The following is a 12329-nucleotide window of genomic DNA, read 5'->3' on the forward strand; positions in this document are numbered from 1 at the left end:
GAATGAAGTTGACGTAGATATTGTGCTTCCCCACAGCAATGGTGCGTGAGAGAAGATAACGGACAAATATTTTCAAAATTCTGAAGAAAAATGATTTTGAACCTGGGATTCTATATGCAAAAAATTAAGAAAAAAACATATTTATTTTTAAAATTATTTATACCTTCATTTGGTGAGTATAGTGGGTCAGATTCATAAGTTTAAGATCAATGCAAAATTACCTAATGCAACTTGTAATGTTAAAACTTCATTAAGAAAATGGAATGGAAACTTTATGTAATTGTTCTATTAATGTAGGTAAACGATGACAAAGACAGAAATAAAGAATAGGAGAGAATAAGGAAGGGAGAGCGGGGAAGAGAAGAAGGAGGAAGAGGGAGGAACTGGTATTCATGATGTCAAATTCAAATCGGAAACTTAAAAGTTTAGGTACATTTCTAAGAACCTCCAAGTCTATTTACCTGCAGAAGCAGACGCTGAAGTTTTTAGGAAAAAACAGTCTTGTGGGAATGTTTATTAGGACTTACACATTGTAAATATACCATATTTTTAAAAGGCTGCCTTATATGGCTTTTTACATTTTTGACAAAGAACAATGTGAATTTTTAAGCAGCATAATACAATGCCAGGCTTTCCCTGACTTCCAGGTGCCCCACTTCTCAGGACAGCACAAGACCTCTACTCCCTGGAATATATGGTCATTCTTTTACCTGTGACCACTTCCCCTACCTCATTCCCCATTCTCTCTAGAACTGGGGCTTCCGCAGCAAGACTGGGGGGTATGTGGGAGAAGAGGAAGGCAGACAGGAGGAAGAGCCCCCGGGGCTACTCCCCTTGCCCACCAAGAATGCGGCCCTCTCTCTGCCTTTGCTGAAGTTAAACACCAAACAGTTTATTGCACTTACATGTTACGGAAAAGTAAGACTCTTCATTTCATTTTATACTTAAGCCCTAATGTGTTAAGTGCCCACCTTACGATTCCCTTCGGGGTCCAAGTGAAAGAAATGGGAGAAGCACTGCTTCTATGTGACTATAGCGCAACGTTTTGGGAAACCTAGAGAGGCTAGTTATGCATTTTCTTGAGTAACTGGAGGATTCAGGAGAAGCTATAGACCCATATTTTGCAGTTTGCTAAGGAAGAGGAAAAATATTAGTCTGACGTAGCTGGAAACAGAAATGGGGAAAGGACGCATGTAGGCCAAGTTCTTAGGATTCTCTCAAGATGATCTGGGAGATAACTGGAAAATGACCCAGGGAATTTAAACCTGCAGGGTAAACCTTTTCTTTGATAGGCATCTTGTCCAGGACTCATGTGGCTGGAGCCCTAGCCTCAAGCTGTGGGCATCACCTTTACTCAGTTACAGCTTGAGACAATCTCACCTTCCAAGACCCAGGTTTCAACTAGGCTGAAAGTTCAAACAGCATAGAACTCAAAATGGCTTACCTTGAGTATATATCATTATATACAGCAGAGGATCCTAGAACTGTGTTCATTATACTGGCTACAAGCCACATGTGACATTTTAGATTCAAATCAATTACAATTAAATACAATTAAAATTTTAGTTCCTTACTTACACTAGCTACGTTTCAAGTGCTAATGCCACATGTGATGGGGGCTTCCATATTGGACAGCACAGAAATAGATCATTTCCATCGCCGTAGAAAGTTCTAAAGGACAGCGCTCTTCTAGGACATTGTAAACACAAATACAAAGCTTAACTTTGTATACGTGAGCTGCCCTGGCAACACCCCGCTGTGATTAATGTATCTAAGAGAAGATCTGACTTACAGACAACCTAAACTAACTCAAATTAGAGACTGTCTTCAGTTATGCCAGCTACCCAAGATCCTTGAAGTTTTAATTTATGTCACTATTGATATTACAATTAAACAGATGAGAAACCTAAATCAAAGTGATTAACCAACTTGCCCCAGGCAACTTTACCTGTGACTGCAGCAGAATATCAAGTTCCCCTTTTCCTATATATGAATTACCCCAAAGTTCCAAGAATCCTATCTGCATGGAACCTGGTATAAGAATTGCACAGAGAATGTATCCAGTAATTATCTGTTGCATCAACGACGCAATTATTTCAATGCAACACTGCAATGATGCAATAAATGGATGAATGAGTGAACTGTAAAGCAGAGCTACCAGTAAAACAACCACAGAAATAGGAGGACGTGACTCAGCCTCAGAAGTAAAACTGTGGCCGTGGAATAGCCAAGGGTACACTGGCATTTCAACCAGCCATTTCTCAGAAAACATGTGATGCTTCCCTCATGGTTTTTTGAATCATTCTCTGGCCCATTTGATTAATGCTGCATCTTTCACTTTTCATCATTTTAATTTCTTTGAACATAAAGGGCACCCTAACCACTCTCCCATCTCCACCCCCAATTAAAACAAACTACACAGACTTGCACATAATACTTGGGCCCACTTCTCTGGGACTCCTTTGCCTGTCCACAGAGTTTCCATTCAGTGCTGAGGTTTAAGTAAAGGCTCCGTGTATCTCATCCACAAAGACTTGCTCCATTACCAAAGAAGTGATCAACTTCAAAAAAGGGAATAAATTTTGTGGGCGGGGAGACTGCTGTATGGGGAATAAGAAATAATCACTGAAGTTTCAAATTTGCAAAATTTTGCAGTTTGCTGTCTGCTTTACTTTTCTCTTAAAGCTAGAAGATGATTGACCTTTTCTGATAATTTTTCCACATTCCCCTTCCCTCCCCTCAAGCAAACCAAACCTTTTGAGCCCTGTTCACTACTTACAGGAGATTCGCTGACTCCAAAGATGTCTCTGACATCCCTGATGGATTGCTTGTTCTTTTTTCTCATGGTTTGAGTGTAAGTATTATATCTCTTCTTCACTGCAGCTGCTTGGGTTCGAGTCAAAGTCGAGAGCAAGGCTTTGCCACCCTCCTCTTCATCACCCGAGATCAGGGTTGATAAACCTACATCTTGCAACCACTCTGCTTCAAGTTCTCCTTCTGTAAGATGAAGTTACCAAGAGAAGGTTAGAATACTCTGAGATTGGAAGCCATGCATATCTGTAAGTCTGTACACATCAGCAAGTAAGAAATAATCACTAGACAATATATTAAGACCATCCTGGACGTTGAGGACATTATGCCAAATGAAATAAGTCAGACAGAGAAAGAAAAACACCAAACACCATATGATCTCATTATATGTGGAGTTTAAAAACAAAACAAAGCAAAATGTCCAAGCTCATAAATATAGAGAACGGATTGGTGCTTACCAGAGGCCAGGGGTGGAGGGTGCGCGAAATGGGTAAAGGTGGTCAAAAGGTACAAACTTCCAGTTATAAAATAAAATAAATAAGTCATGGGGATGTCATGTACAGCATGGTAACTATAGTTGATAATGCTCTATTGCATATTTGAAAATTGTTAAGAGAGTAGGATCTTCAAAGTTCTTACCACAAGAAAAAACATTTTGTAACTATGTGTGACGATGGGCATTAACTACACTTATTTTGGTGACTGTTTCACAATGTATTCAAATATCTAATCATTGTGTTTATACCTGAAACTAATATAATATTGTATGTAAATTAAACCTCAAAAAACTTTAAAAGACCATTCTTTTTCCCATAGTAATTGTGGGAACGGCCTATAGGAATGAATAAAAGGTCTGTATTGTATTTTTTTAAGTAAGTCAAATTTTTAAAGTATCTTCTAGTAGAGTAAGGTTATTTGGCAGATTTGGGAAGGTAATTTTCCTTACCAGAGAGTTAAATATAAGCCATATCTGAACAGCCAATTTCAAAAAATGATAAAATATTAATATCTAAACTAAAACCATGACAGAAAAAATGTGGTTTAATGGCACACAAAAGAATTTTTTAATCACACAAATTCAGGTTCAAATCCCAACCACCATTTACTAACTGAATGACTTTGGAGAGTTTTAAGTATCTCTAGATCTCGTGTCCTCTTGGCAAAACGGAGGTAATAATCACCAAAGTATTAGGTGGCTATGAGGATTATTTTATCAATGAATTTGTGACAGATGGAAAAAATCTAGAACAGAGTATGTGTTCAATAGATATTCGTTCTCTTACTTTTCTCCTTATTTTGAACATTAGGTAATCTTTCCTTTTCTCAGAAGGCAGCTAAAAAACTTAAAATTCATCATGATGAAGATCAATCGCTATTATAAATTAGATGTGCAGAAATACTAAAGAATTCAGAATAACAACATCATGTAACAGAAAATCCACTGTACACACTATAACATTCTGGGAACTATGCTAAACAGGCATTACCTGAATAAGGTTTCTTTTAAAGAGCAGAATTGACTGGTTTGCAAGTACACTATCAAATCATCAGTCCAGAGGCGTTGGACTCTGCTTATGTTATTCTATCACTGGTACATGAACAAAAGCCTTCCCACACGCTTTACAAGAAAATGAGAAAACTTTTTAAACTGAATAATAATGAAAATATGAAATATCAAAATTTGTGGGATGGAGTGAAGTCACAAAGGAAAAAGTAAAACTGTCTCTATTCACAAATGATCTCTTTGTTTATGTAGAAAATTCTAAGAAATCTAGTAGTAGACAACTCCTGGTAAGTCAGTTTAGAAAGGTAATGAAATATAAGGTCAAGTACAAAAATCAATTGTACTGCACACCAGTTGCAAACAATTAAAAAATGAGAGAGGTGAGAGAACAAGAGAGAGACACCCAATTAAAAGAAATAGTCAAAAGATTTCACAAAGCAAGATATATGAATGGACAATAAACACAGGAAAAAGCGTTTGACATCATTAGTCATCGGTGAAGTATAATTACAACCACAATGAGATACCTCCACACATCCCTAGAATCATTCATGTTAATAAGTCTTAAAACATCAAATGTTGCAAGGATGTGAAGCAGCTAGACTTGTCTGTCAGATACCGCTGGGAGGAGTGTGAAGTGGTACAACTACTTTGGAAAAATGCTGGCAGTTTCTTATGTAATTACACATATTCTATGAAAAATACATATATCCAAGAGAAATAAAAATATGTCTCCACCGAAAGACTTCTACAAGATTGTTCACAGCAGCCTTATTCATAATGGCCAAAACTGCAAACAACCATTAACAGTTAAATGTATAGACAAATTATGGCATATTCATACAACAGAATACTGCTGTCATGGGTTGAATTGGGTCCCCAAAAAGATACACTGAAGTTCTAACCACCAATACAGGTGAATGTAACCTTATTTGGAAACAGGGCCTTGGCAGGTATAATTAGGATTTAAGTTGAGGTGAGGTCATACTGGAGTAGAGAGGGCCCTTGATCCGATATAGCTAGTGTCCTTATAAGAAGAGGAGGTGAGACACAGACAACAACACAGGGAGTAGGCTACGTGACTACAGAGGTAGAGAATGGCAAGTGTTGTCTACAAGCCAAGGAACAGCTAGGATTGCTGGCAACACCAGAAGCTAAGAGAAAGACATGGAACAGATTCTTCCCTACCATCTTCAGAGAGAGGAGGGCCCTGCTGACCCCTTGATTTTGGACTTCTAGTCTCCAGAACCACAAGAGAACAGATTTCTGTTGTTTTAAGCCACCTAGTTCTGTGGTACTTTGTTACAGCACCGCTAGGAAACTAATACAAACTATCCCATAATAAAAAGCAATGAAATAGTAATACTCCAAATGAATCTCAAAAATATTATGTTCAGTGAAAGAAGCCAAACCCAAAACTATATGCTGCAAAAACATCAGAACCTTGGTTGTCTCTGGCTAGGGATAGCAAGTCACGGGGATGATGAGATTGGGAAAAACCATGAGGAAATTCTGAGTTGACTGAAATGTTATGTCGATTTGTGTGAGGTTACAGGGTTAGTATTTGTCAAACGTCACTGAATTGCACACTTAAGATCTAGGCATATGCTTCAAGGAAAATAATATCAGTCAAATAAATTTTGAACTCCAGTTAGTAGGTATGCTTTTTGTAGAAGTTTATGTTAGCACGCCTGAGAATGTTTTCTGTATACTCTAGGCTTGAGCAAATGAAAAAGTACATTGAGGAACAGGTTTGTCATTATTGGAGAAGGGGGTTATAAATACAGAAAAATGGAAGACAACAAACTTTGTGGTGTTGGATTGGAATTGGAGGTTATCAGTACGAACTTATGATTTTTAATATAGATAGCTAGCTAGCTAGTAAGAAAAAAGAAGTGGAGAATAAGAGGTATTTTCCTTTATGTGTCTTTCTGGATCTGAAAGGCAAAATGTAAGTATGTAAGGAAAAGGAATAAAAATATCCTTCTCTGATGCAGGACAGTTCCCTTGAATGGATTTTCATTAAATCTGTGGTGGGACTTTTTATTTCTAATGCTAAGTGAAATATACTAATTGTGGTACATCTGAACTATTGTTTTTCAGATCTAAGAAGGATAGGCTTGTAGAAAGGGAATAAAGAAAAAAAAGTTTTTTAAAGTTTCAGTTTATCTTGATAGTTGTCTTGAGGTTAATCACTGGCTAATGAAAACATTCTTAGATACTTGCTAAACTACCTTCAGTCTTTCTTATGCATTTACTTGTCCATAGGTAGTACCTGGAGAAGATAACCTATGCTTTTAATCTCAGGTGAGTAATTTTGTACTTTTTGACAATTACGGACAATTATACTTTTTGGGTCCTCAACCTTCTTGTTTAATTTCACTGGAAACTAGTATAATTGACATATCTGACACAGCTCTTATTTGGTGAAGTACTAGATTATCCGTTCTCTAAATACATTAATGCTAGTACATGCTTCATAGCTAAATATTTTTAATCCAGAATTATGTTGGTAAATTTTTTTTCTGTCTGTCTCTCTCTTTTGGTAATTAATGGTCAAGTATACAAATATAAAAGCCATCAAAATGAGAATACTCAATCTGCTAGATGATTATGAATCAAGTCAACAGACGGGTATAGCATCCCTAAGTGGTGATACGTAAAGGATCAATTTGCATTGTGTTGACAGCCCTCCTTCAGGTCATGTCACCTTACACAGAAGCCACCCTGAGCCAGACCAGCAGATATAAATCAGTGGGAGCAGGCAGCTGATTTGCCAAATTCTACTGGTTCACTTGTTAAACTACTAGTGGAATGATTTCTACCTGCCAACAGAATAAGAGAGCATACAAAGAAAGACAGCACAGGGGAAGACCAATCTAGCACCTCACCATCCAGGGGCTTGGCCTCAGCTGGCGTCTGCTCTTCCTGAACTCCCAGGCTGTTCTCTTTGATACTTTCTATTTCCCGCCAGAAATCCTCCATGGAGGCGCTGTCTATGGAGGCTTGAGAGTTGGAGCGGCTGAATGCCGGGGATTGTAAGGATTCATTGGAGAGCATCCTGCTAATTCTTCGGCAGCGAGAAATGGATTTTCTGAGAAAAGAATAGTATCTGTTAACGAAAATCAGTGTCTCATGTTACAAATCACAAAATTAAATTTAGGTGTGATATCAAGGGAGAGATGGAGTTAGTGTGAAAGAGAGGGGTTTGAGGGAATAACCTCCAGTCTGTGGTGGCCCCGTCCTTTTCATTCTCTATAATTCATAATGACTTTGTGGCCATGTGGAAATTACCACAAAAATACTTTTTATACCTTTCACACACTCATAAAGTGGGAAGCTGTTCATGTTAGTCAAAACATATATAGTAAAAGTTAGCCCCTGTAAGTATCTAAGGTGATGTCAGAGAAGAGTGAAAAAAGCTGGCTGCTCACATCCAGTGGGGTGGGTACTATTAAGCAAACAAAATAAGCATTGGCGAGGATGTAGAGAAACTGGAACCCTTGTTCATTGTTGGTGGAAATGTAAAATGGTACAGCCTCTGTGGAAAACAGCATGGCAATCCCTCAAAAAATCTAACAGAACTACTGTGATATCCAGCAATTCCACTGACTCTACGTACAAAAGAACTGAAAGCAGAGTCTTGAAGAGATACATGTACATCCATGTTCATAACAGTGATTCACGATAGCCACAAGGCAGAAGCAACTTAAACATCCACTGACAGACCAATGGATAAGCAAAATGTGGTCTATTCATACAACGAAATATTATTGAGCCTTAAAAAGAAAGGAAATTCTGACACATGCTACAACATGGATGAGCCTTGAGGACATCAGGCCAAGTGGAATAAGCCAGTCACAGAAAAACAAATGCTGTATGATTCCACTTATGTGAGGGACCTAAAGGAGTCAAACGCCCAGAGACAGAAAGTAGAATGGTGGTTGTAAGGGTCTGCGGGGAAGGAGGCATGGCGAGTAATTGTTTAACAGGTAGAGAGTTTCAGTTTTACAAGATGAACGAGTTCTGGAGCTGGAAGGTGGAGTCGGTTGCACAACAGTGTGAATGTGCTTCATGCCACTGAGCTGTAGGCTTAAAGGGGTTAATATGGTCAATTTTATGTCGCACATTGTACCAGAATTTAAAAACAAATATTTCTAAATTTAAAGATACATTTTTTAAAAGCTGGCTGTTGAGAAAATGAGCTAATGAGAGGAAATAATCCATGACATTAAACGGAAAAACTCTGTATTAGGATGGGGAAGTGGGGCACTGACTCAGTTCAGGGAGAACCAGATCACCACCAAGGGAAAGGCCCAAATGCTTAGGGGGGCAGCGAAGCTCCAGGTATCGCCACCCAGCAGGACCACTGCTAGCCTAGCAGACAACAGCTGAACAAGGCACAGAGCAGCTCCATGGGGTGCTTTCCTCGTGGGATTGCTGCAAGGACTAAGTGAGTTAGCACACGTAAAGCATTTAGGACATAAAACATCCAACAGATGTTAGTCTAAAAAACAAGAGACACAGTAGGGGAGACAGATGCCAAAATGCTGGAATTCTGAGAGAGTTTGGAGATTTACATAAAAATAAAATATTTTATGTGAGGTGGTGGATGCATTAACTAACCTTATTGTGGTAATCATTTAGCAATATATACATATATCAAATCTTCAGGTCGTACTCCTGAAATTTACCCCATGTTATATGTCAATTCTATCTCAATAAAGCTGGAAAAATTTTTAAATGTTTGACTCTATGATATATGATTGACAAATATTACACTTCTTAGGAACAGAATGTTTGATTACATACAACACTTCAGTCCTCAGCCAGGAAGAATGACTGAATTAGTCTATGCAGTATGATCTTCTGTTCTTATTCTTACATGATTTTTTTTTCTTTTTAATTTTCCACTTGGAGTGTATATGCAACTCCTGTCAAAGAACTCCTCCACACTTGCTTTCTTCTCCTTGGGTCCAGGTGGAATTGAACCAAAAAGTTGAGACTACTTAACCAATGCGTGGTCAGAGCTGTTTTATCCAAAACAAGAAACCCAGATAGAAAGAGCAAGGACATAGTAATGTCCAACCGTGGCATTCTGACTCGCTTAGGACAATTCAATTTTGACATTCAGAGCAGCAGTGGATTACTACCAAACTTAGCCGTGTCCTAGAGCATATGTAAAGCACACTGATATGTATAACAGTATAAAAAGAAAGGGGAATAAGAAAAAAGTTCCATGTGCTCATATGGTCTATACCTCTAGGAATCCTAGATTTCTCAATCATCTTTAGTATAAATTTCTAGAATTTGATCACTGATCCTGAGACTGTACCAGACTGTAAGTAGTTCTAGTTTTGCAGTGAGTTAGCCAACTTATTTTTAAAACTCAGAGCATTTCAGGAAAATATTAGATATCCACTTTTATTTTTTTTATTCTTTGCTGATAAAAATAATTTTATGACGCTTTGATAATTGGGTGATGAGAGTTCTTCACTGAATTCTTTACAGTTTTACAAGACAGACACATTCTAGTGGTTGAAATACATAGGAAATCAACACAGGTCATGAAGGCAGTTACTGCTCCCTTTACTATTTTTAGGCTCTTCAGCCTTTTCTCTTTTGAAAACCACTAATGAATTCATAGAATTATAGTATATAAACATCTACTTCTGTGAAACTGTAATCAATTACCACTGCTCACACAGCCTACTGCCCTCCGTGTACCATATTCAGGAAAAAGTATATAGATGCCCAAAACTTTCTCTAGTTCCAGTTTGGGGTTTTTTTTTAGGTTTATTCTTTGAAAATGAATGTAACTTATAAAAAATTAACAGTCTTAACAGAAGACATGGACTAAGTTTTTAAAAATTATAAGGCGGTATATTATAAGCATAAAAGTTTAAGTAATACACAATTTATAAAGCAGAAGCTGAAGGTTTCTTCCTATCTGTATCATATCATATTGTTCGATAAGCTGCTTTGCTTTCCCCACTCAAAAACATGTCATAGGGCTTCCCTGGTAGCACAGTGGTTGAGAGTCCGCCTAACGATGCAGGGGACACGGGTTCGTGCCCCAGTCCGGGAAGATCCCACATGCTGCGGAGCGGCTGGGCCCGTGAACCATGGCCGCTGAGCTTGTGCGTCCGGAGCCTGTGCTCTGCTCTGCAACGGGAGAGGCCACAACAGTGAGAGGCCCGCATACCGCAAAAAACAAAAACAAAAACAAAAACATGTCATAGGTATCTCTTCCATGCCAATACAGAGATAACACCTCAATGGCTGCATGGAAAAGCACCATTTCTCTTAGAAATTAAGAAAACCTGCAGATATACCTAAGCACTGAAAATGTTTGAAAAAGTGAGAAATTTGGGAAATATTAAGTGAATCTTAGAAGATGAGGGGCATATATATTTAGGGCTAATAATGATCCTTTTAGTTACAGCACGGTTTCTTACTCATGCAAAGGGAATACTGGTAGAATCTCAGAGAAGAGATCTTCATAAACTTCTGCTGGGAACGGGAGGATTGGAGGTGAAATACAGGTCATGAACATCTGCGTAACACACTGGTTTCATCTGAGACAATCCACCCAAAGAATCCTTTAATTGCAATGGTCAACTATTTTTTTTGGCAAGTAAGTCAAACAGCATTTTTGGGATAAGCGCATTTGGAAGAGTTCTCACTTCTTTAGTTAGGGATCCAAATATTTCCCCCTTCACCCCAGGGTAGAGTAGGGACCGTGACCTTCCAGTCTTAAAGTATTACATAATTGTGATGCTTGGGCTCATCCACCACTTTGATGAGCCTCACAGCTTCAAACCTCACCATATTAGGATAAACAGAGCTTCAGCTTCATCAGCTGTTTGTTATTTTTTATTCCAAAACAATACCAGGAAAACACTACATGAAAAACAGAATGCAACTGTTACACAGCATTATATAGCAACTTTTGTTGGGAAAACACCATTAGGTTTGTGGGGTTTTTTTAGCCACGCCATGCGGCATGCAGGATCTTAGTTCCCGAGACCAGGGATTGAACCCGGGTCCCCTGCAGTGGAGGCACGGAGTCTTAACCACTGGACCTCCAGGGAAGTTCCAAAACACCATTAGGTTTAAAATTAGATTTAAGTGGATGATAATTACCATAAATTCAAAGTGGCATTAATAAAAAAATTTTTTAAAAAGATTTTACTATTCCATTTTCCCCTCCATAATGTTTTTAGAAATACCTTATATTTTAATGATTACTGGAGATGCTACAACTTCAGAACAATGCAAATAACGTATAAGAGTTTAATGCTCCCTCCACCCCTTATTATATTACTATTGTCATACATGTTGCTTCTTCACATGTTTACACCCCACAATGGTTATTATTTTTGTTTCTTTTAAAAAGTCAATAATCTTTTAAAAAATTAAATAAGTAGTCTTTTATGTTTATCCTTTCTGGTGCTCTTCATCCTTCCTGCATGTCCATGTATCCATAACAGATCATTCTAATCGGTTTTGAGAACCTCCTTTGGTATTTCCTCTCTTTTTCTTTAGCATTTCTTGTACTATGGATGTGCTGGCAACAAATCCCCTCATATTTCTTTCTGAATATGTCTTTAATTCACCTTCATCTTTGATGAATATATTTCCTGGGCATAGGACTCTAGGCTGGCAGATTTATTGTTGTTTTTATAATCCTTTTAAAGACAGCATTCCATTGTCTTTTGTATTCTTGATTCTGATGAAAACTCAATTATAACTCTTACTGACATGCTTCTAAATATAATGTTCTTCCTCTCTAACTGCTTTTAATAGATTTTTTCCCCTTATCTTTTGATTTTAGAAGCTTAATTATAAAATGCCTAGATTGTTTTATTTGTATTTATTCTACTTAAGGTTTACTGAGCTTCTTGAATCTGTAGGTAGATGTATTTCATCACCTTTAGGGTAGTCATCCATTTTCTCTTCAAGTATTTCTTCTGTCCAACTCTCTCTCTCCTCTTCTTCTGGAACTCCAATA

General features: G+C 37.8%; 1 protein-coding gene across 1 annotated transcript in view; it reads right to left on the minus strand.

Annotated features, from left to right (window-relative positions):
* ARHGAP28 (Rho GTPase activating protein 28) overlaps positions 1–12329 on the minus strand; it is a 148047-nt gene that overhangs the window by 60362 nt on the left and 75356 nt on the right. The window contains exons 2-3 of the mRNA XM_060029499.1: positions 7207–7409; positions 2780–2997 (exon numbers count right to left, since the gene is read on the minus strand). Coding sequence (XP_059885482.1) covers positions 2780–2997; positions 7207–7409 — 421 coding nt within the window. The remainder of the gene's footprint in view (positions 1–2779; positions 2998–7206; positions 7410–12329) is intronic.

Source organism: Delphinus delphis, chromosome 13 (assembly GCF_949987515.2).
Source record: "Delphinus delphis chromosome 13, mDelDel1.2, whole genome shotgun sequence".
NCBI classification, from domain to species: domain Eukaryota; kingdom Metazoa; phylum Chordata; class Mammalia; order Artiodactyla; family Delphinidae; genus Delphinus; species Delphinus delphis.